Source organism: Ambystoma mexicanum, chromosome 1p, assembly GCF_040938575.1.
Source record: "Ambystoma mexicanum isolate Mex_15411 chromosome 1p, UKY_AmexF1_1, whole genome shotgun sequence".
Classification (NCBI taxonomy): Eukaryota; Metazoa; Chordata; class Amphibia; order Caudata; family Ambystomatidae; genus Ambystoma; species Ambystoma mexicanum.
In genome coordinates, this window is record NC_090921.1 from 1052168818 (window position 1) to 1052193165 (window position 24348).

Genomic DNA, 24348 nt, shown 5'->3' on the forward strand with positions numbered 1-24348 from the left:
CCGGTAAGCTTACCGGCTCTGTTTCCAGACCGGCACACTACGGGTTGCCTGCTGGAGTCGCTGTGCCCGACAGGGATGACCCTGCTGGACACAACGGCCATGGTAGACAAGTCGTCACGGAAGCACCAGCACCGTTAACAGTGCAGGTGCTTCCGTGGTCCCCACTCTAAGGGACCTACAATTTATCAGCGCCTGACTTCCCAGACCGCTGGGGTTGTAATCTCCCGGTGTTACCGGGGAGTCAGGTGCTGGTAATTCATTCCGAGTCAGGTGGTAACCTGCCGGTAGCACCGGCTGGGTTACCGCCGGACTCGGAATGAGGCCCAATGTTGTCTTAAATGGTTCTCTAGGGGCAGGGAGACACCTGTTTGGATGAGACCATCATAGACTGGACTTGTCTGGAAACCTCATCAGGTGTTACAGGATAGAGGAGGGGAGAATGGGCAGCCAAGGAGGGCCTGAGAGAGGTAGAGGGAGGGAGGGAGGGAAGCAGATGACGGTGACAACATGGTGTTCTGAGTTTTTGTGGTGAACTGAGAGGCCAGGGCTGAGCAGAGGGCCTGGGTGGGTGTGGTAGAGGAAGATACTGCAGTAGGATTGGCCAGCTCCTTGCAGATTTTAAAAAGTTTGCCTGAGTTGTTGGATGCCACAGAGATGTGAATAGAATGTAGTCTTTTTTTTTTTTTTTTAGAGAGGATATATAGTCTATATTGCCTTTGAAGTATGCAGCAGGCCAGTTTGTCAGCGGATGAACCTTAAGCTCCCCATTTCCGTTCAGCTGCTCTGGGCAGCCACGTCGGAGTTGTACCAAGAATTGCACTTTTTGGCAGTCTTCAGACGGGTCCTCGTGACAGGGGCAAGGATGTCAAGAGTGTTGGAGATAGAAAGGTGAAAGTTGGAAAGGGCTGGGTCAGGATGGGGGTCAGCTGCAGGAATAGGTGGAGAACAGTAGGTGGAAGCAAAGGCTGCCACTGACACTCTTCATGGGTTGGATGACCGTGAAGGAGGGTGGCAGTGCTGGGTGGGCCATTGCCAGGGAAACAGGAAGCTTCAAGTGCGAAGAGAGAAGAAAGTGATCAGTCCAGGAGAGAGGAGTAGTGGGGGGTTAGAGATAGGGATGTCGGAGGTGATGAGAGCATCCAAGGTGTGTCCAACAGAGTGGGTCGGACCAGAGCGTAGAATGGAAATAGAGAGAGAGTCACAAAGGTTGTGGAAAAGCCCTGAGGAGTCAGGAGAGTCCAGGTGGATGTTGAGATGACCAAGGAGGAGAAGCTGGGCGGTAGAGTAGAGGAGAGAAGAAGCAAGGTCTGCCCATTCAGAGAGGAAGAGGGTGGCCTGGCCAGGTGGACAGTAGAAGGTGACCAGGGTCAGAGAGAAGCCAGGGGATACAGAAAGCCTGCAGGCCAGGCATTCAGAGGAGTAGGCTTCAGTGGGAATGATGGAGACAGGAATCCACTCGGGAAAGACCAGGGCCACTCCACCTCTGGGTCTGTTGGGCCTGGGCTCAGAGAGAATCTTGTAGCCCTCAGGGAGAAGTGTATCGAAACTCGTGATAGAGCTGGCCTGAACCATGTCTTAGTGAGGGCGAGAACATCTACATCCAGCATTTCAAGGAGGTGGCAGATGTCAGATGAGTGTTTGACAGCAGAGCGACAGTTAAGAGCAGCAGTGTGGAGCAGGTTGACACAAGACTTCAGGGAGGTGGACAGGAGACAGGGGTCCCCACCGGAAGTGGAAGGGGAGCCTGGGAGGTCAAGGGAGGAGGCAGAGGAACCAAGGAAGACGTGTATGGTAGAGGGGCTAGAGAGGTGGCGGCTAAGGGAGGTTAGGTAGCCATGAGAGGCATTAGGGAATGTTGCAAGAGGGGCAGAGGAATGATATTACGAACACCTCAATAAACTATAGGTATATATGTTCCCTTAACCTGTCCCTACGCCTGATAGGTTTTTACTGTTTACCATGTGGGATGATGTCATAGCTGATGTTCATTGAGGTATAAAGCCCTTGTGTAACTGAAAAGTATTCGAGAGTGTGTGAGCTGCGATTTGTTATGCTTGGCAGATTTCCCTACTTTATGGAACTAATAATAAAGTAGTGTTTTGCCATATTCTGTCCGGTTATTTGGGCCTGAAATAAGTTATTATGATAATCCAGTCTAGCCCTTGATACGCTCCAGGTGCTACTGCAAATATTGGTAGCGGTGTGGATGTTTCGAGATCTAGACACTTGGATTATTGACGTCTTCCACCATCAGCCAGAAGACCGTAGAGTTTCCTGTGTAGAGCGGGAGAAAAAACGCATGTAACCAGAGCCGGTCGGCAGTTGCCCCTTTGAAGAAATTCCAGTTCGTCCCCGCAGGCACCCCGAGGACGGAAGGCAAAGTGGTCGGTAGAGGAAGAGTTGATACTGAAGGGCTTGAACTGAACAACCAACATAAGTAGAAACATTGAAAGTGGCAAATAAAAGGGGAGGGATTGTATTGCATGTATATATGTCGTGGGGGAATGAAACAGAATTTGATGAAGGAGAGATACCTCGTTTCGTAATCTCAAGGAGAATAGAAGGGACCCCATCTACTCCGGAACAGAATATTATTTTAAGGGATTCCTGCGGCTAAACCAAGTAGGATGCGTGACACACTCCTAAATGGCATAAAATAGAGATGAGCTACTTTTACTACAGAATGTAAGAGACAATCGTAGAAACTATAGTGCACATTTGTTTTGGGTTGCAAAAAATATTAGTGTAAAATGTTGACATTTTTCTTTTATTAGTTGTGATAATATAGGCTATCAGTTGAAACTATAGAAAGATAGTAATAATTTGACTGGTTATTAGACCCTAAAAAACAAGTGATTGGCCCCAATCATAGGAGGGTAGCAATTGAAGAAAAATAAAATATGGATTAAAATAAGATTCTTAGATTGTCAATAAAAAAAGCTGGATAGTAAGAATCAATAGAACCATAAACTAAGAAGTAAAAAGAATATTATTGTGTAGTCTTGAAAATTGTTTGGAGGATTGTCTTTGGGAAATGGGCGGCGATTGTTGGTGCTTGCCCGAAATTGATTGTTGTGGTGTAATTGATCTAAGTGATAACAGACTATAAAAGAACAGGTAAGTATTGACAGTTAAAAACGACTTTTCATTATGGGGGACACTCCCCTTTTACACTTGTGCAAAACATTACCTAGATACACACCTAAGATTAGGAAATACCATGCTGAGTGGGTAAAAGGCATGGCTGACAAAATGTTCATGCCTTGGCTGCAAGAAGGTTCAGTATCAAGAACAGTACTGCATTACATGACAACATACTGCCATTCTGCATACTCCAGAAAGAAGTTACAGAAAAGGTTACCCGTTTTAGAGTTACGGAAAATGTATCCGAGCGAGAGATACGACCCGCCCGAAAAGGAGTGGAGGCTTAATCGACATAAAGAGGAGGGTGCAGCACCCACAGCTCTTCTTTCATCCCCTGAAAACAATAGTACAACTCAGGACAAACAGGGATTTTATTCTCTAAAGTAGTTAAAAGCAGCGGCGGGGGATGTTACTCTGCCATATGATCGCCCACTTATAGTAGTGAGGACAATATAGAAGAGAGCAAGAGTAAAGAACGAAAATATATGTATCTACATGCGATGAACATAAGGAGTGTGATGAAAGAAGGGACAAACAGATATAGAAGAAGTCAAGATACAAAAAAGAGAAAGAGCTAGCATAGCAGTGTGACAATGCTACAGAACGAATGGATGGGTGCACAGATACTCCTCAAATTTGATGGAAAGATATTGATGTCAAAGAAAGAGGAACGGGAAAAGAACAAAAAGGAAAACAAAAGGCATACAAAGAGGAGCGAAATGAAGAACGAAGAAGGTATGAGGAGAAAAAAGGAGATAATGTAGAAGAAGAAATAGAAGCACAAAGATTGAAATAACGTAGGTTGCTAAGAAGGCGAGAGGAAGAAGAGATAAGGTAGATGACAAGAAGGGAAGAAAAAAATGAGGATTAGGGGACAAAGGGATGACGAAGTAGATCACATTGTTAATAGATCTATAACACCAATCAAAGCACAAGAACGATGGGAAGAAGAGAGAAGGGTAACACTCCCACAGGTAGATAAAGGGTATACTGATAAGACAGACATGGGCTGATGAGCATGAGGCAAAAGGCATAGGGAAAAAGATTAGGGATCTATATAGACAAATGAGGAAGAAAGATGTTTGAGAGTAGAGGGAGTATCGAAGGAGCTCCACCACAATGTCTCCTAGCACGGCTAGGAAGTTGTGCATGCGCTCAGCCGGGTCTGTGGTCCCATGTGCATGTGTGATGCATCCAAGGTGCAAGCGTCAAGATTCACGCAAATTCCACTGTGGAAGGGAACTGGTCGGGTCCTTGGAATCCCCACAAGCACCATTGCGGGTCCGACCCTCCAGGATCCAGGTAGGGCATTTCCCTTTGCCCAGGCACTAAACAGGTTGGCATAGGGATGTGTCAAACATAGACTCTCTTGTGCAGGGACTTCCTAATGGGTTTCCTGGTAGTTCAGTTGTCTTTTATTTCAATGGATGACTCCAAGGATTCTCCTCACTGCCTTCTGTATCGCAACCCCTCCTTCTGTCTCATCCACCTCTCTCCATACTCCTTCCACTGATCTTATTGGTCTCTCCCACACCTGTCTCCACCATTCAGCTGTCCTCTGCCGTCTCCCAATTCTCCTCTTCTCAGCCTTATGTCTCTCCCTCTACTTCTCTCGCCCCCACACTCCATTCCCTGTTCTTGGTGCTCTCTCTGTCTACCTCACCTCTCCTCTGCCAACTCTCTCCTGCTTTTTCCAGCAGTCTTCAGTCCCACCACTACACCTGCCTCTCACTGCTTCCTCCTCCCTCTTTAGTCCCTCCTTTCACCACTTGCCCCTTTTTCTGCCCATTCTCTCGCCTGTTCTCTCCACCCTTCCTTCTCTCACCTTCACACGGTAGACGGAACCAGCAGTAGCGAGCCGGCCTGGTGAGTATGCACTTCCTGGCGTAGAGGGAGCATCTTTTAATTAAACAAAAGAAAGAATGCGGCGTATGGGAACACCACTGCATACGAAGTGGAGGGAGAATCCGGGATGCACTTGGTGGCGGGAGGAATGGTGCGTAAACCCCAGAGTGATGACGAATTCAGAAGGAGTCCATGTGAATTGGAAATTGACCAGAAGGAAGCGGCCGCGGGGCATAACAACTGCACACATGGTGTGGAGACTGCAGGCCATAGCGCAGTTCCAGGTATTTGGAATTGAAGGCGGGGCAAGCTGGGTGCAGGACCAAAGTCTGTGTAAGGGGGGGGAGGTCGGACACCACAATGAATCCGCCTGGAAACTATGCCCATCAAATGAGAAGATGGAAAAGAAAGCCATTCTAAACACCATCTCACGGCAGTATAAAAAGCAGAACTCTTAAAATGACCGTGTTGCCAGTTCCAACTCAAGTTTGAAGGAACTCTTCTCCATATTGAAGGACCTTGAGTCACCCATTAACACACCTGATACTTGCACCAAGGATCAAACTTGGTGTGCAGATATCCAACAGGCACTAGCAAACAAAATAAATACCATACAAAACAAAATCCAACTAAAAAAAGACTCCTTAAACCTTCCTAGCCTGCCTAACGCTATACCTAGCGTACAAACCAATAAATTCTCCTTCACTAAAACTACTACCTTGGAAGTTGAGAAAATCATACTCTCACTCAAACCTTCTAACTGCAAAGGCGACATCTGCTCTGCATACATAATCAAAGACGCAGCCAAAGACTTATCACCATTTATCGCCAAACTTATAACTGCATCTTTTTCCTCGGGCAATATCCCCTCCAACTTAAAACAATCCTGGGTACTCCCCCTCCTCAAGAAGCAGACATTAGACCCTCTCATCCCCACCAACTTCCGACCCATCACCACGGTACCTTTTCCATTGAAGATCTTGGACAAAATGGCCTACGTCCAGATTCAAAAATACCTTGAACTTCACAAATTACTAGGCTCCAGACAATCGGGCTTCCGCCCTCTACACGGTACGGAAACAGCCCTTATCGATCTAAAGACCCAAATAGATGAGTTGAGGGATAAGGGAAAGACAGCACTCCTCCTCCTACTCGACCTCTCTGCAGCATTTGACCTTGTGGACCACAAGGTCCTATGCAGACATTTGGATTCAGCAGCCCATTTCTCCACTGAAGCCATCAGATGGATTGAATCCTTCATGAGCGAGAGAACAATGAGTCTTCTCACCCTCAGCAGCAGCAGACCCCTCACCCATCACCTGTGGAGTCCCCCAGGGCACTTGTGTCTCCCCAACTCTATACAACATATTCACCAAACCTCTGGTCGACGATTTGGACCATCTGGGTATCACCTACACCATCTATGCAGATGATGCTCAGATTGTCCTCCCACTTCAGGGGAACAGAGCAAGCACAGAGAGTTGGTGAACAGGGTGTATCTCATCATTCAGGCATGGATGGCATCCCATGGCCTATGCCTGAATGATGATAAAACAGAGCTAATCATCTTGGGTACGCATGCCAATATTAACAAACTAGGCTTTGAATACACCTCGTTCAATATAGACGGCAACATCATCAAAGTTTCAAGAGGGGTAAAAACTCTCGGCTTCTACCTGGATTCCACCATGTCATTTACTAAACCGGTTAATTCACTAGCATCCACTACCGCGTACACTTGCAAATTAATCAGAGCAGGCAGACCATTCCTATCCAATGATAGTTGCTTGATCCTGGCGAGAGCCCTCATACTCTCCAGACTCAATTACTGCAATGCTCTCTATAGCGGTACTAATAAAACCATTACCCAAAGGCTGCAAATCCTACAAAACAATGCCTTGAGAGCTGCGCTCGGCATAAATAAAAGAGAACATATCTCTACTATTAGACGCCAACACAAATGGCTTTCCACTGACAACAAAATCCAACTAAAAATGGTCTCCCTAACCCATAAAACCCTCCACAATGCTGCCCCCAGCTACCTGATGGACAAATTAAAGAGAAAGTCATCCATCAGACAGACATGAACCGTCAATTCTAACTGCCTGATAATTCCAAGATTCAAACTCTCCACCATTGGAGGCAACAGCTTCCCCGTGAAAGCTGCTACCCTTTGGAACTCCTTACCACATAACTTGAGTAGACCAACTCTATTTACACTTTAGAAGGAACTTCATCAAACACCTGAATTCCAATAACCCCTAGCCCCCTTCATCGCAGTCTCTTCCAGTCAACATTATTACATAACCTTTCCTACTTAAGCCTATGACACTGAACAACTACTGTACTTTATACCACATCTATACATAGTAATCCTACCTCTCACATCTGTACACCATGACACACATCTATTTTTGCTGTATATATATTTCACTGTATTAGTTATTGTATATTGTATATTTCTGTAATTTCTGTGCATGTCTATTATCCTGCATAACTGTACATTTCTGTAACATTGTAAGCTCCGCATTCTCTTTTCTGCTGCGCCCTGTTGCCTCTGGGTATGGAGCGCATTATAAATAAACAATGAGAGAGCGTCCTGCTGGTTATACCAGGCGAGATTGACATTCTGATCATATACCTGCTCACGGTGCTAGGACCTGGGAATTCGCGTTTCTGATTGAGCCAATCGGAGCCTTCTGAAAAGTGTGCTTGGATTCTGCACTTTCTGGCTGAAAGCATGCTCCGATTGCAATCCGTGTCAGCGGAAGACTGTGTAAGAGTCAGCAACCCCTGTCTGGCATGCTGGCTGGCTCACTTGGGAATACTCATTAATATGTGTTCATGCACTTTGCAGAACAAGCTATCCGTCTTTTTTTCTTTGACCTGTTCTAATCTCTGTCGCTCAAAGCTTTCTTTGTGTCCCGCTTTGCCTGCTGCGACACTCGTTGCCAACGTTGGCTGGGTACCAAACTTCCTTGAGAATGTTCAAAATGAGACAGTTGCAGACTTGAACATATTTATCTATTTCTACATTTGTTCACAGCGCGCAAATGCCATGGGCATCCAGACGTTAGTGACGAGAGAGAAGGGTGAGGAAGGGGGACATGGGCGTAGGGAGGAGGACATTGTCAGTTGAAAAGCTATGTCTTAAGGTGTTTTCTGAACATGTTGTAGGATGGTTCATCTCGCAGGTGGAGTGGGAGCTCATTCCAGAGAGCAGGTGCCGGACTGGGAAACTGGACCCCACCCCTGATCTTGTGCGGTTGAACCTCGGCATGATGAGGCGGTGCCTGTAGTTATCTTGTGCGTCTCGTCGAGGCGCGCTTCTTTATTTCATCCGCCATATATTGTGTGGCGTTGTTCGAAAGACAATGCTGGGTGGTGGACAAAATATTAGTTGATTCTGTCCTTTACCGGGATTTCAGTTCTTAAAATATTTCTTGACGCAGGTTGCTGTTCACTCATTGAAGCCTTCCATGTTGCCTATGTGGTGCTCACACAGGGTCACCTATTATTGGGATAAAAAGTCCACTTGATAAAAAGCTCTAGCTGGCCCATCTATCTGTCCGAGCCGGCTCTTGGCACGGATTTCAATGAAGAAGTGCCAGGATCATATAGGATAGACCAGCGTCTGCCTCTTACAACTGTCACAATGAAACGTGTATTATTATTAGGGTATTCATTGAGTGTGGACCTAGGTTCGGGAAGCAACAGAGCCCTTTACAATCCTAAGGAGAAGGATAAGGTTATGGAGCATAGAAACAAGGGAGTGCAGAGCTAACAGAGGGGTGAAGGCAATAGTCAGCAATGGATCTACAAGAAACCAGGGGATCAGATCACCCAGTCTCGCGTTAGGTGGGGAGTGGACAGTGCATGGATCTTGGTGTTAGGGAGGAGTCATAACTTGAAGAGGAGGGTCTTTAGCACCTTCCAAAATTGTACAAGCGAGGTGGCAAGCCGGATGTTGATGGGGAGGAGTTTCCAGAGTCTTGGGGCGTAGCCTGAAAAGGCCTGCTTTCTGTTTTTTCTTTTTTTCCTTCCTGCACCAGTAGCGGAAGAATTGTATGTTGCATTTTGAGACTTCTTGTGCAGCGTCTGTTTTCGGTTTGCATTAAAAAACCTCTTTTCAAATCTATTTGAACTTTGCCGACATGTTTTAAGCTTTGCTTCGATTATTGTGAAAAACATTCATGCTTCCAGTGTTTTAGGAGTCCCTTTCCTGTATTTGATGTCCACCCGTCAACAATAATTGCAATGCACGCACTTAAGACTGCGCTTAACAGGGGTAGAATTGTCTTTGCCTTCGATGCATGTGGGAGTGCACCTTCGGATCTGCCAATCCGCTCGGCGTGTGGGAGGCAAGTGTGGGACAAGGTGAACTGTCTGGATAGTGCCATGCATGTAAACCTGTTTGTTTTGCAGGAAGACAAGGATCTAGTGCCGGAATTTGTCAACTCGGAAGGTCTCACGTGCCTGATCAAGGTTGGAGCGGAGGCCGATCAGAACTATCAGAATTACATCTTACGAGGTTTGTGCTGCAGGGCCCCACTATCCGTTTCTCCATCAGCAAATTGTTTTAGATCCCGCCCCTCCCACCCCGTGTGAGTAAATGAGGTGCACTGCACTAACCATGATGCAGTGCTACCTGCCCATGGACATGACCCTGCCCTTGTATCCCACATTGTTTGTGTTTGTTCATGTCAAATTGAAATGTGGATCTTAGACCTGTATAGGTTGCCCAGTTGTTCATAGTGACCAACATTGCGAATTTTGGACACAATAAGAATTGGATTTGTGTCCACCATTGTTTTGTACTTTTGTATCATTATAATTTTTGTATTACGTTTGAATATTTGGTTTGATGTACCTAAACACATGTATAAAAGTTCGTGTTGTAAGGGATTGCCCTAATTTCAAAATGGCTTCTTTGATACAATGAACATGTTTTCGTTTACAATGAGTTGTGTGATTCATGCAATTCATGTCAACTTCAGATGCACCTTTTTACATAAAAAGTCTGTGACTTAAAGAAGCCAGCAAACTCTTTCAGTAGTATGTGAAATTCCTATTCAAGAAATTAAAAAGTGAAACTCGTAGACGCAGGCAAAAAAAGGTATGCACCAAACCGGACCAACCATGAGGCTCTTCTTACTGGTTCTGGAAGCACCTTAGGCAGATGCTGAAAATGTGATCCCAGGTGCGGGTTCCTACTTTCTCATGCCGAGGCTTAAATGGACCAAGGCGCGGTATGGCCATGACCTCTTCTTTTTTTTTATTTGTGATTTGGTTTAAGTTAAACCATACACAATATTAACATTGATAAAAACAAGGCCATGAAGCATGCATAAAAAGGAAGGAAATTAAAAAAAAATGGAAACTAGGCAAAGGAAAAACAAGTACAATAGTTTATTTTATTTATTCATTACATTTATTACATGCCCAGACCCGGAGGTATCACAGCGTAGTTACAGACATCTTTAACATAGTTATTTTTAGCATAAGAGTCAGACATAGTTATTTACCTGCTAGAAAGTGGATAGCATAACAGAGTTGATCACTATGCATCACGAGAATCGATTTCAAAAGAAATTCATCATAGAGTGCTATTTATTACGAACAGCTGCAGTATTGCCATTTTAATAATAGGTAAGTTAATTTTGTGTAAAATGTAATAACGGTGATAGATTAAAAAAAGGGTTCCGTGGAAGTAGGCAAAGTCAAAAATGATCATTGTAAAGCCAGGTTTCGTCATGAACAAAGCATGACAATGGTGTACTTCTCAGGGTACAAAGGCATGGACATTTGATGAGCAGATGATACAGTGATTCGATTCCGTCTGTTTTTGTAGCAAAATGAACAGATTCTTGTTGATTTGTCAGATTTGTCAGGAATGGAACGAATTTCACTGTTATTAGTAAATGTATCCGAAATCGCAAGAAATGAGAGCGCCAATATGCATTTGGAAATTGCTGCAAATATTTTGGAAGGCTACCCAAATTCTTCTCTCCTATAATGCAGTTCTCATAAAGCTTATTTTTTCTGGCAGTATGTATGGTATCAAACCAATCGGGTTCATAAAGCTTTCTTTTGGTGGCTAAAGGATTCTCCACCAATAGGAAGCTTGATGTACCAAAGTTAACTAAAATGTATTCACAGGTTTGCTTGATTAAGATCCAGACAAGTGATCGCTCATCAATTTTTGTAAAGTCATTGCATTGCGGTATGAGTTGAAGGAGCATCTATAAAGCTGTAGCGTTTTCCATTGTAAAAATAAATACGTTTCCTTTGGTGATGGACACTGCCATCCCCTGCACACCTTGATTACCGTCGCTAAGAGCAGCACGTTTTGATAAGTTTCAATTATAAATCAGTTACCAGCAAATACTTTTGAGAAATTTCAAGAGATTAATAAAACCATTTTTCAAAATAAAGTTTAAACAGAAACACAATTGTTCTATGCTTTTTAGGAGGTTCTCTTCTTCAGGAGCAAAATAATATTCTTTGTCCATCTTCAAAGTTTCAAATGTGTTCTAAAGAATAAGTTAAAAGATATAATCAGTTATACTATTTTAAGGGATCAAATCTTTTTATCTACTTCTCACATGAAGTCAAAATGTCAATCACCTGGCTAGCTCATGACATGCACTTTCTCGCAAACAATTGACAGTTGAAATATATCCCCATCTTATGGAAGTAAATTAAGGGAGCATTGGGGCACTATGCAATTACAAATTGCCCATTCATGTTTTTATCAAAATATATATGGGACTCACTTAAGTAGTGGTGGCTCCTTTTTAAAATGATTAGAATTAGGTAGATGTGATCTCTGTTGGACTGGTAGACAGGGTGATCTGCATAAAAATATATTGATTACATGAATCTGGCTGAAATAATGCCATTTCTATTGAGATTTTAGTCTCAAGAGTCATGGTATCTCCTTATTTAAAAAAAGCATCTGAAGGGCATCTAATTGATTAAGTATATTTACCAATTGTAAAGACTGGAGGGGGGTTTTCTGTACTCCTGCCCTCTATATGGCAGACTACAAGCACAGAGCACCCCAAACAAGATGCTCTAAGCGGTAGCAATGGACGAGCAATCAAGGCTTGGCTCTCAGGAGGTGATGCAGGCTGGTTCTTAAGTACAGTGTAGTCCCCAAGCAACTACAAAGGAATGTCCACACACTGTTAGTGAAAACAGTTTTTTATATAAATAAGGCTTTGATTATGTACACATACAATAAGACACTTTGTGCTCAGCCAATTCTATAATGATAAATATATACAGTCTCTAAGTGGTACCACGATTACTTCTTAGATTCCATTAAATTCATCAACTGTAGACCATTTCAAATGACATACAAATCAATTAATAATGTAAACCAACAATAGACTTGAGGAGGAAAACAAGTTGGTTAAACAATTGGCAGAATACTGGTGCTGTTTACCTAGGCAGAGTTCTGTGGAGGATCCCCCCCCACCAGGGCAACCTGTAAATCAAGTATATTGACAAGCCAAGTCCATTTATTGTTTAGCAGAGTCTTATCTCCTTCTACAAATGTTCTACTACCCCAATGTAGCTAGTTTAGCAGAGCTTGACGACGGGTCATCGACGGATCCTTCTTGAGTGAACTCCCTTTAAGGCAGGAGCCACGGATCGCCGAGATTCCTCAAAGTAAAAGGGGTGAACAATGTTGTTGAGGCAGCAGCTTCGGTACTTGCAGTGCTCGTCGACGATCGGTCGTGGACGTCCTGTAAAGATGACGCGTGCCGTGCACCTCAACGACGATAGTTTGTTGCCGCAAAGAGTCAATGAAGAATATAGGCCCAGCAAGGGCGTCAGGTTCTCAGCGTTTGGCGTCGGTGATCGGGACTCGACCACGGCTGGCTTTTGGATCTTTGTCGGCACCTTTTAGGACTTCAGGTGGCAGGAAACCCACTGGCAGATTCTCCTTGATTTGTCTGCGACATTGACTTTCTCCCCCGGGACAAAGCGGCCGACGCTGATGAACAAGGGAGTCCTTGATTCAATGTGTGTTTCTTAGGCAATGGAGCATTGCGGCTCAGGTCGGCGATGATGGTCGTCGGCGGAGATGGACTTCAATGTCTGGGCACTTCACTTCAGATTCCTCTGCGGTCCCTGTCTCTTGTCGGCAGCCTTTCGATGACTGACTTCCAGGGATCCTTGGTGAAGGTTGGCTGATGCACGATGGTCCCTCGTAGCTCGGGAAGAGGTCTCCTAGACAGGTCCTCTCTTGGATCAGTCTCTTGAAGGCACAGGAACTTTCAGATTGCATCAAAGGGAAATAGCAGTTAACCTTTTTCTTTCGGCTTGGCTTCGAGAGTAAGCATCAAGTTTCAACTTCAGCTTCTGAATGATTTCCGTATATACGGGAGGGAGAGCCCAAACCAGACTCAGGACTGAGGGCTAGTAACAAATGTGTACAAGAAAGGGGGGGTTTTGTCCTGACTGGAGAAGTCTAAGCTAACTGCATTTTATTTATTGCAGTGTAAGTTTAGAGACAGTATACTATCTTTGGGTGTCACAATTTATATAGTTGCCAAAGATAGCAGTACATGAAAAACAACAGTAATCATCCACATGTGCTAGATCAATAGTTTATAAAAGAACAGCTTTTATTAAGTGGCTGTCCTTATTTCTTTAAGCATTTTATGAAGGAATTGTAAGTATCATACAAAAGGGTGCACATATTTCACCCAAATCACACAACCAAATACAAAACAGTACAGGTGCAAAGCATGAAACAAAAAATAAAATCAGTTCATACAAGCATACAAGCATGTGCTGTGTGTTAACATTGATCCAAAACAAGACAGTACTATAAAGGCATCATGTTGCCACTAATACACTCTGTTTTTATGTTGTTCTGATTGTAAGACGGTTTTACCCAATGGGTTAATACCAGGTTTACCCAATGCAACATGTAACTGGTATAACCTTAATAATCCTCAAAAGGTAGAAGGGTCTATCATAGCCAGGCTAAAGGATGACCAAAAAGGTAGTTGATCGACGTCTCTGAAATAGATCTCAACTAAGATTTAAGGGGGATCCCGTCACACCACTAGGGTGAAGGAGTCCCAGGACGTTTCGGCTTTGGTGGGTCACAGCCTTCTTCATGGAGCCAAGGAGTGGAGTTCACTGTATCCCCTTGTGGTTATGGTGTTTCAGTGGCGAGAAGGGTAGGTAGAGCCACCTTCATCAGGGCATAATTTTGAGGACCCATAAAAAGGCAATGCTGGCTATGATATGTTAGAAGTGCTACATCCATCAATGTATATATTGCTTTGAATTCTATATGCTACAAGCACGCCTTTATTCCATGCTGCATAGTCTTGAATGGCTCAACTTCTCTCAATCTTGAGTCAGCTCTTCCAAAGTTTGCAAAGTGCACTCATGAATACCCTCGCTTGTGCTGAATGAACCCAGCAAGGCTCCTTATTCTCTGTACAAATATGTGCACCCTTTTGTATGATACTTACAATTCCTTCATAAAATGCTTAAAGAAATAAGGACAGCCACTTAATAAAAGCTGTTCTTGTATAAACTAATGATCTAGCACATGTGGATGATTACAGTTGTTTTTCATGTACTGCTATCTTTGGCAACTATATAAATTGTGACACCCAAAGATAGTATACTGTCTCTAAACTTACACTGCAATAAATAAACTGCAGTTAGCTTCGACTTCTCCAGTATGAATGATTTCCATCAGTGAGAGGTCCCCAGATATTTGTCTCTCATTCAGTCTGCTGCGTCACACTCGGGCAACCAATCAATCAGAAGGGCATTCATGCAGGCAGGCAGCCAATCAGGCTCACAGTGCATTCAGACCATTCTTCTCCATCCAGACACTCACAGCACAGAATGTGGATTTGGACAAGCACCCAGCCATTCAGCACTCCACACTGCATTCATACCAGTTTCGCGTAGGGCTGTCTCAGTCATTATGTCAAACACCAGAAACTAGACACCCATAACATAAAATGCGTATTGGTCACACAATCCATTCACCCAGGTCCCACCACACAGGTGTACCCACAACAATCAGTCATTGGGAAGGCTCCTGCCAGTCTGGCCTGGATTTCCCCACAATACCATATATGGAATTTCCACCCAACAGCCAGTCAGAGGAAGGGACAGAGTCAGGGCTTCCCAGGACTTTGGGAACCAGCCCATACCCTGCTCTCTGGGTGCCCAAAAACATACTCTGGGGGTACAGGGTTGTACCCCCACCCATGTGTGCCATAAGGGTATCCCAAGGGTCTGCTCACCAAACCAATAAGAGAAAGAGCTGCACTGCCAGGAGTCCCACATGGACTCCTGTGCAGAAAATAACACAGACCACAAATGATAAAAGGACTACAGGACAAGGACATGGAGGCTCTGTCCCTCCAATGCATTTCCAGCATCACACCAATGTCCTGAGATTCTGCTCTTGTCACAAACAGCATCTAGCCAGCATTTTCGTGAGGATGCTGATTTGCGACTCAAAATGGACGTTTATTTACGACACATTGCATTTTCATTGTAGCCATCCCTTTAGTTACAGTAAGGCCAATTAGTTCCTAATTACCGATTGGGACTGCATTTGGGAGAATGAATGTGTTTCTTCATATGTCGCCTTCAATGGTGGCTAAGGTAGAGGTGTCTTCTATGTGCGAGACATCAAAGCCATACGTTGGTGCTGGTACTACTTATGAATTTTATAAGCAGGATCAGTAAAAATCTGCTAGATTAGCGCTTAATAAACTTAATTTGAAGAATAAAGACAGTTGCTTTTCCCTTGAAGTTTTTCAAGGGAGTGGTGTTTGTGGTAGTACAAAAATGAAAACCAAGATATTTATAGTCATTTAGTTATTGGAGGGGACAATCGTCAATTCTTCATACATAACCCAGGATTTTCCTGCTGTTTGATGAAAATCTAATTATTTTTGTCTTGCTGGTGCTAATTGTTGAATCATTTTCTCACCTATAGTGTTGCAAATCGATACGTTGCAGACCAGCTTGAGTATGATCCATCAGTACTATATGCAGTAGCGGGAGCGTGCCGGGCAGAAAAAGTCAATGTTCCCCCTGCGTCCCTGGTCAATGAGGAGGCGCGGTTTTGGAGGTGGCAAGAAATTATTTCCTCCCCCTCCCGCGCTGGAGCGGGGAGTTAATCACTGGAACAGGGAGATGATGCATTCGTCAGCTCCGTATTCTCATGAAAACCGCCCTTCTCCCGCTTGGAGTGGGGAGTTAATGATCTCAATAGGGTACTGTAGCACCTTATTGTTAAATATCCCCGCTCCCGTCAAAAGGACGCCTTCTCCCACCACGCCATCTCAGGGTAGCCATTGAAAGGCACCCCCGAGCTGGCGCCCCTGGGGGGCTAATGGCAACCCGGGCGGTAGCCCCATTGGCCCACCCCTAAGGCCTGCCCTGCCTATAGCGTCCATGTATACCAGTCGGTGAATCTTTAATGAGTGCAGGTGAGGGGAGATCAAGGAGGCTGATGCCAGGGTGTCCTCTACATCCAAGATATAAATGACCTCTTAATTTCCTACGTGTCTGTACTTTGTCGCTGGGTGGGGCATTTTACAGGTGGGAGGCATAGCTTGAAAACCTTGAGTACCCTGCATGCTCAGTGTCAACACTGCGGTATAACCCCAGTGTGAGCCGTGATTTGCTGGAGAGGGTGGCTAGCATGCTCCCTTGTGTGCAGTGTCTGCGTAGCATTGAAATGAGCCCATAAGCAGTAGGCTGTCCCAGGGCTAGACATATGTGCACTGAGGCCCACCTTAGGAGAAAGTATGCACTGTCCATTCTCACAAAGCGACAATAGAGCGAGGCCAGCAGATTAATCTCGTCTGCTACGCTCCATCTATTACACCTCGAGGAAACCCTATTTAGTCTTTAGCTCTCCATATGGACTTTAATTGAAATAATATGTTAAATGGAGAAAGTAAAAAAAAGTGTAGGAATATGAACATTTCTGCTCTGAAAAATGGAAGTTTCTGTTGTAAAACAAGAAATGGGCAAGCCACCACTTTTGAGGAGGTGTGAAATGGGTATTTTCCAGGCACTGCTGTATTGGCATTACCTGGCCATAAGGTGGCAGCAAATGGTGTGATTGCCTAGGCATATGCTTATAAAAGAGGCAAACTGTTGGCTTTCCCAGGGCTTGTTTTTATCAGGAATTCATTCAAGGAACAGAAGTGAGGACACACGTATTGCTTTAAAATCAAGTGGAGGAAGGTACACCTAGTATGTCCAATTTTATTACAGTAGGAGCAGATTTACAACTGCAAATAGGTCATGACCTTTTCAGAAGACTGCTTAGGAAGAACAATGGAAGCTCCACAAAAAAAACACAACGTTTTATGTTACTGTGAGAAAGAGCAAGCTCCCAGAGATCCCAGGAGAGGTGTGTGTTTTGGAACGGGAAGGCTGGGTGCTGGTCGGGATGCCATAGGAATTAGCAAGGCCATGGGCAGTCCTTGTGTGGGTGAAAAGCCAACCACCACCCACAGACACTCTGCTCCTCTCCACAGCCCTTTTCCCTTCCATTTGTACTCTTATGCTAAAATGTTTGGCTTTTAGGTGGTGTTCGGGTGCCACCTAACCGCCAAAACTAAAAAGCGGCGGTGGAATGCAAGTACTCTCAATATCGGGCTCCCAGCAGGAGACGCTTCAGCCACTGACTCTCATTCATAACCCAGTCGAGCACACACTCCTGCAACGCCATCACAATGAGGGTGCTTTCATTGACCAATCACGTTTACATTTTTATAGGTAAATTACTGAGATATTGAGCTCTCCAGGCCTGCTAAGAAAGGTAGATAATTCAAAATAAATTGTTTGTTCAATGCTTTGAATACTTTTCCAAATTATTTTTATATTTAATTAACTGTGGGAGTCCCACCTATGCGCCTCCCGTCCTACAGTCCTAGTGGCTTGAGGCGTAGGCATTCAGCATAGTATTCATGTTCTTAACACCGCCATTTTGTTCACTTGTCTGCAGCTCTCAGCCAGATCATGCTGTTTGTGGACGGAATGACGGGCCTGATCAACCACAATGAAACCGTCCAGTGGCTGTACACCCTTTCCGGAAGCCCAGTGAGTCTGCTTCTATGTATGCGATTTCTGTTTATCACACTCTCCGTTCATAGTTTTTTATATTGTTGTTACTGTTATTTCTGCTAGCACCTGCAGAGTATGATATTCAACGCGGGGGGGGGGGGTTCTGTTCTCTGGAGCTGGGCTGTGGCAGCAGGGGCTCTGGAGCAGGCTGACAAGGCACCCACAGAGCAGTGCATGTTTTTGGCAGCAAACTAGTGCTAGGATTAGAAGGCGTTGAAAGGCGGCCTGGCAGGAAGAAAGCTTGGTGCGGCATACAGAGCGATTTGATGTGTACAGGGTTAGCGATTGGAAATCGATAAGAGGTGCAGAGGGCCAGTGTGATGGAATCATGTTTAGGTCTGGCTGAAGGCTACTGCTTTGGACACCTAGCCTGCTCAATGGGAAGAGCAAGCCTACACTCTGCCTATGTGAGCATATGCACCAGTCGGGGCCTCTTATTTCAGGGTAACATAGTCCCTCTCGTCTGAAGAAATGGAGTGGATCTATTAAGTATAGGTTCCCAGGTTGTGGGGAGACTGATGGTGATTTGGTGCATACGTTTGCTGTTTGCTAGCACTATATCTCGACAAAAAGCTGCTTTGGAATCGATTCCTCCATGACGGCCATTTTGTTTAGATATAGTTTGAGATGGAGAGTCTCCATGGGCAGTTCCATTAGTCAGATTGATTTTCGTGGTTTATTGGCAGGAGGACTCATTTTTAGCTGGGGACTTGGAAGGGGGATAAGCGGCTCCTTGGTGGCGTGGGTCAGGCGGGCAGGGGGGAGGTATTACTTTCTTTAGGGCCTGAGGTGAACGGTTGAGAAGCTCTGGTGAATTATGGGTCTCTATACAGCAGAACTTTTTTTAGACTGAGGGGCGATTTTAACCTAGCCATATGTTTCAGTTCTACATGTTCGCTACCCTAATCTATTTGAAGCCATCACTGTGGATCTAAATACATTAGTCTTGCATTAATGCACCTTTTTGTGCACATATGTTGCACTTTTACGGTTTAGTATTGCACTTCAAAGTTATATGTATGTATTGGCTTCCATGTTTGACATTGCTTTACCAATGGGCAATTAATACCTGGTACATGTCACTGGTGCAAAATAAAATAAAAAATGAAAAATTGTGCAGGCACGCAGTTACATACATGATGCCAGCGCCGGAAGTGTACCATTATTTAGTGTTCATCATTGGGCCTCCTCCCATGAATGGATGGGGTGGGGCTCTCGAATGCGATGCTGGTTTCAGTATGAGCTGCAACCAGTCCTGGGTCGAGGCTGACTGAAGGTGGGTGAATTTGGCAGCTCACAGGCAAACGTTTCTGCATCCCTCCTAAAATGGCAGCCCCTTGCTATGTGAGGCTACAGCTAGCGTGTAATGGCCACCCTTTCACACGTGGGGCTGTCCCCTGGCATATAATGGCAGTAGCTGGACAAATGAGACTGGAGGTGGCATTAAATAAAAGCAGACCTATTGGTTTTGTCAATGCTTGTTCACAAGGCTGAGAAGGGATGGAGTTCTCGACTCTTTGAAGTGTGCGAATGAGAAAGGAGATCAAGGCCTGGCCAATCACTTTATCGTTTGTATCATGATGCTGGTCTGGTAAAGGTTGGAAATTCTGCCGTTGTGCAGCACCTTCTGGTTAGCATAATTAGTTTTGTTCATGGCTCATGTTATGCATGCACCCATGGTCTTCACGTCCATGTGTGACCAATACATTACTGCTCGACCAATGTAAACACGTGACTGGAGAAGAAGTGCTACTGCTTCAACAAGATGACACATCAGCGACTGGTTGAATTGGAATTTAGTTTGATTTGTTTGTAGACTGATTGTCTGATCACAAGCCACACGCGTGCAAAGCATGGCCTTTTCTTACACCCAGTGGTTGGGACATTAGCCCTCACCTCTGTAGAAAGTAAGAACTCCATGTGTCTGGCTCGTCTCGGACCTCACCTTCTCCCACCAGACCACCAATGTCTTGAAGAGCACAAGCCTTCCTCTGATGAGATCTGGAAGGGTTCTTGTACTCCTTCAACCAAGCCACCTGCTTAAACTCACCCGAGCTTTGGTCCTCTCCCGACTGAGGCCCCACAGGATGCAAAACTAGGCAACCCGTTTCTACCTGCATGTAATACAGTTGGACCACATTTCTCTAGCCTTGGAAGTCCTCTGCATGCTCACAATGGAGCAGAGAAGCTAATTTAAAATGCTCTAATATGCCTACCAAGAGGCTCGGTATAACTTTGGAAACTCCCCATGTCCCCACCTTGGACCGCCAGTCATCACCCATCCAGCCACCCTATCGAGAACAGTTATGCACATAAAGATGGGACATATGGCTCTGTCTGTATTCTTGGGTGCAATATCTTGATACATTCCTGCAGATATGGTATGATAAGTCATTTATAACGCACCTCTACACAGGTGTTTCTAGGCGCGACAAGACAAGGATGGGTAAACATAAGGAGAACAAAACAACGTTCTTACTAGGCTTTGCCATTCAGTTTGCACAAGTGTGGGAAAGGGGGGGCGAGAAGTGCTGGGAGGTGGGAAGGGAGATTTGCAGGTAACTCATTAAGTGCTGCTGGGGGTGGCTCATAAGTGCAGAGAGAAGGGACTGTAGGGTTGCAGATACAGACCCTGAAGTGCTGGGGGAGCCTGGAAGCAGTGCAAGGGTAACTGGACATGCAGGAACCTGGGCCCGAGTTCAGTAGGTGGCCAGGTGACCAGTGCGTGCAGCAGTCGGGGACATCAGCAGGAGAGAGGAAGAGAGAAAGCGGAAGCGAAAAGGAATGTCTGGAGTTGCTTCCGGAACTGGAGGTGGTTCTTCTCAAGTTAGAGAGGCAGGAAGGTTGTACCAGAGAGAGACCGCAGCCGAGGAAAGAGATCTACCCCCTTGCTCTGCTTGGAGAAGTTTCTGACCCTCAGAGTTGGAGGTGGATGAGCGGAGAGCTCGAGAAGCAAGATGTTTAGGAAGCGAAAGTTGGAGGTAGTGTTGCCCCAGTCCCCAGAAAGCCTTGTGGACGATGCAAAGGGTCTTGAACTTGATCCTTGCAGCCACATGGAGCCAGTGAAGAGATTTCAGAGCTGGAGAGATAGGATCTCTGGGCTTGAGGCCAAGGACAAGTCTTGCAGTCCTGTTCTGAATAAGTTGTAAAGTTTGAAGAGTAGAGACAGGCAGATTTAGAAAGAGGCTGTTGCAGTAGTCCAGCCTAGAGAGGACCAGGGTTCTGAAGACAGTGAGCTTCTGGGGGAAAGTGCGAAAAGGCAGAATACCTCTGAGGAGGTGCAGCTGATAGTGTGACTTCTTAGAGACATCTGAGATGTGAGGAGAGGGTGGAGTTGAAGATGACACCAAGGTTCTTAGCCTTACAGGAAAGAGCAGGAAGAGGACCCAGGGTGGGCAGCCAGAGAGAGCGAAGGAGCGGAGGTGGCAGAGGGAAGCCTGAAGGAGAGCTGGGTGTCATCCGCATAACACTGAAAGTTAGAGCAGAATGTAGTGATGCAGTGGGTAAGGGGTACCAGGTAATGGTTGAAAAGCCAGGGAGAAAGGATAGGCCCCTGAAGAACACCACAAGTAGAGGGAGGGATAAAAGAGAGGAAAGACCCCAGTTGGACCTGGGAGGGTTGGTCCGTTAGAAAGGTGGTCAACCAGACCAGGGCCTGACCAGTGATACCCAGGTTGTCACGGAAGCGATTGAGCAGGATGGCATGGTTCACTGTGTCAGAAGCAGAAGATAGAGCGAGGAGAATGAGGACGGAAGGAATATTAGAATCAAGATTTCAGGAGTGTTCAGGAGAGCAGTTACTGTGCGTCTAGCATGTTTATAGCCAGACTGGTGGTCTTGGAGACAACCAACAGATTCAGTATGCAGATTAAGCTGGGAGATGGCCACCGTTTCCAGGAGTTTTCCCAGGAAAGGAGTGATGGAGATCGGGCGAGTTAGCCGCAGAGGAAGGATCATCAGAGGGCATCTTTATAAGGGGGTGCACAGGGAGTGCTTAAGGAGGGAGGGGAAGGTTCCAGTGGCAAAGGCTGGAGCAAGTGTGCCGATATGGTGCTTGATGGTTCTGGATGAGCAGGGGAGAACCTGCTTTGACGAGATGGTGGATTGAGCTGATAGTTGGTAATGTTTGTATCTACTGTGCTTCAGGGTTGATAGCGTTGCCGTTCTGTGTACTCGTTCACTAAACATTATTGATTGTTGTCTGTAGCCTGTGCCTCCTGCTTGTGTACTGTGCATGAAGTACAGACTTCTTTTACACTTCTTTCTTCTTTTGCTCTAGTACCGGTTGGTGGTGAAAACCGCTCTGAAGCTGCTGCTCGTGTTTGTTGAGTATACAGAGTCCAACGCTCGACTGCTTATGAAGGCAATTAACACAGTGGACCAAAATCGGGGTGAGTAGTGATGGAACGTAGACTGGACATGATCCACTCTACTGAAGGGAGGATTTGATTGTCAGTTTTGTATAAGTGTAACCTGCTAGCCCTAAATCCACGCAAGTCATAGGGTTACCTCCTCGTTATATCATATTTGTGGTAGCTGAAAAAATATGTAAAAAGGCTTGTTCAGGTCTGTCTGCACATATCGTAGAAGTCGCCATGCAGAGCATATGGTAAGGGAGGGTTGGGACTTTGCATCCAATTCTTCCCTCCCTCCAACAGATCCTCGTTTATCCATGTGGATCAATGTGTCTTTGCTGCCGTGGACAATGGAGGCAACAGCCCCACCAAAGACCTTGCACTGCATCTTGCTCTCTCACATAGGTGCCAACCATGTGTAGAAGTAGACATGAGCATATTTTCGTCATGCTTTGCTTCGATTGTTGCTACTCCCTGGAGGAACTGTTTATTTTTCTTATTTTTTTTTAACAAAGTTTTAAAATTCCAACTCTGGTGAAGTTTAAATTCTTTGGTCTTGTGATTTCTGGGACAGCTGGCCTTCTAGGAGAGAATACAAAGAGCAGACCGGAGGCTGGTGTTTGAATACAAACAGAATGGCTGGCTTAAATCCAATGTGTGGCCAATGTCAATCTTCCATCTCCCCAGCACTGTGTGACCACATCCTAGGCTATCCTTGCACACATGCTGGTGTGGCCCAGCTAGGCAATATTATTGTCAAGATGAGGGGGAGACCTGCGAGCTCACGTCTGGGAGTAGCTGTGAGATGGGCAATCTCCCTAGAGCTTCATGTCCACTCAGAATGCCCAAGCTACTTAACACTCCTGACAGTATGAGGGCACTGGCTAAAATTCTAAAACCCTGATGATTGATTCCAGGGTCCCATGTCAGATCCAAAAACCATAACCTATGGCTTTGTAGAGTCTAGTTTCACACCCTCTATTCTCTTGCACCTGTATATTGCTGTAATGCAGGTAGGCTTTCATTCCGATTTGGCCATAGTTTTAGGAGAAAGTCTCTTCAGAAGCGGAGTATCGTTAGTTTAATTGTACATTTTATAGCACAATGTCTTAATAATGGGTGATACAAAGGTGGTTGCTAACAGTAAAACAGATCCCAACAATTTTACTTTTTTTAAATATGGATCTGTTTTTTCAAAAAGAGGTGGACCTAAGGCCCAGTCTAGTTTTCAGGTATGTTCAGCACAAACATTATTTGAGAGTACCTTTATTATTTTGACTTAATCAAACACCATTTATATTTACAATTTTTCAAAAGATAAAAAGGCTTAACTTTGAAGCACAAATGTCATCACATCATGATCTCATTATTTACATGTGATGTGATCTAATGTGAATTAGAGGAAAGAAATTACCCGTTTACGGGGCATAACATTATTAGCGAGGCGACAGAACAAAGTGACAAGCAAATAAAATCCAATGTCATTAATTAAACTAGCTACAATGTGTTTTTTTTCGAAAAGTTAAAAACGGACACAATAAATTACAGAGTGGTCGACACAGGGAAACAATACTGCGTTTCGGCAGGCTTGAATATACCGCCTTCCTCAGGACAGGGGACCCTATTGAAAATAAACAGGGTTGTAGGGGAGGAAGAGAAAGATTTTTCATTGGAGGCTGTAACCTGATTATACAAATTTCCCTATATAAGAGTTACGGGCCCGGATTATCTCGCCAGTATTTCCAAGGTTCCCGGCGACCCAGTACAGGTTGTAGCTGCTATGAATGACACTTATTAGTCTTCATGTGTAGAGGGGTTTCTCTTAGTGTTTTCTAGGGAAACCTAACATAAAGGAGAA

General features: G+C 45.0%; 1 protein-coding gene across 3 annotated transcripts in view; it reads left to right on the plus strand.

Moving 5' to 3' along the window:
* Window positions 1-24348, plus strand: part of LOC138447928 (FH1/FH2 domain-containing protein 1-like) — a 546688-nt gene that overhangs the window by 378780 nt on the left and 143560 nt on the right. For all 3 annotated transcript variants that reach the window (XM_069604454.1, XM_069604457.1, XM_069604458.1), the window contains 3 exons: window positions 9415-9520; window positions 18017-18111; window positions 22415-22526. In XM_069604454.1, the coding sequence (XP_069460555.1) occupies window positions 9415-9520; window positions 18017-18111; window positions 22415-22526 (313 nt within the window). The remainder of the gene's footprint in view (window positions 1-9414; window positions 9521-18016; window positions 18112-22414; window positions 22527-24348) is intronic.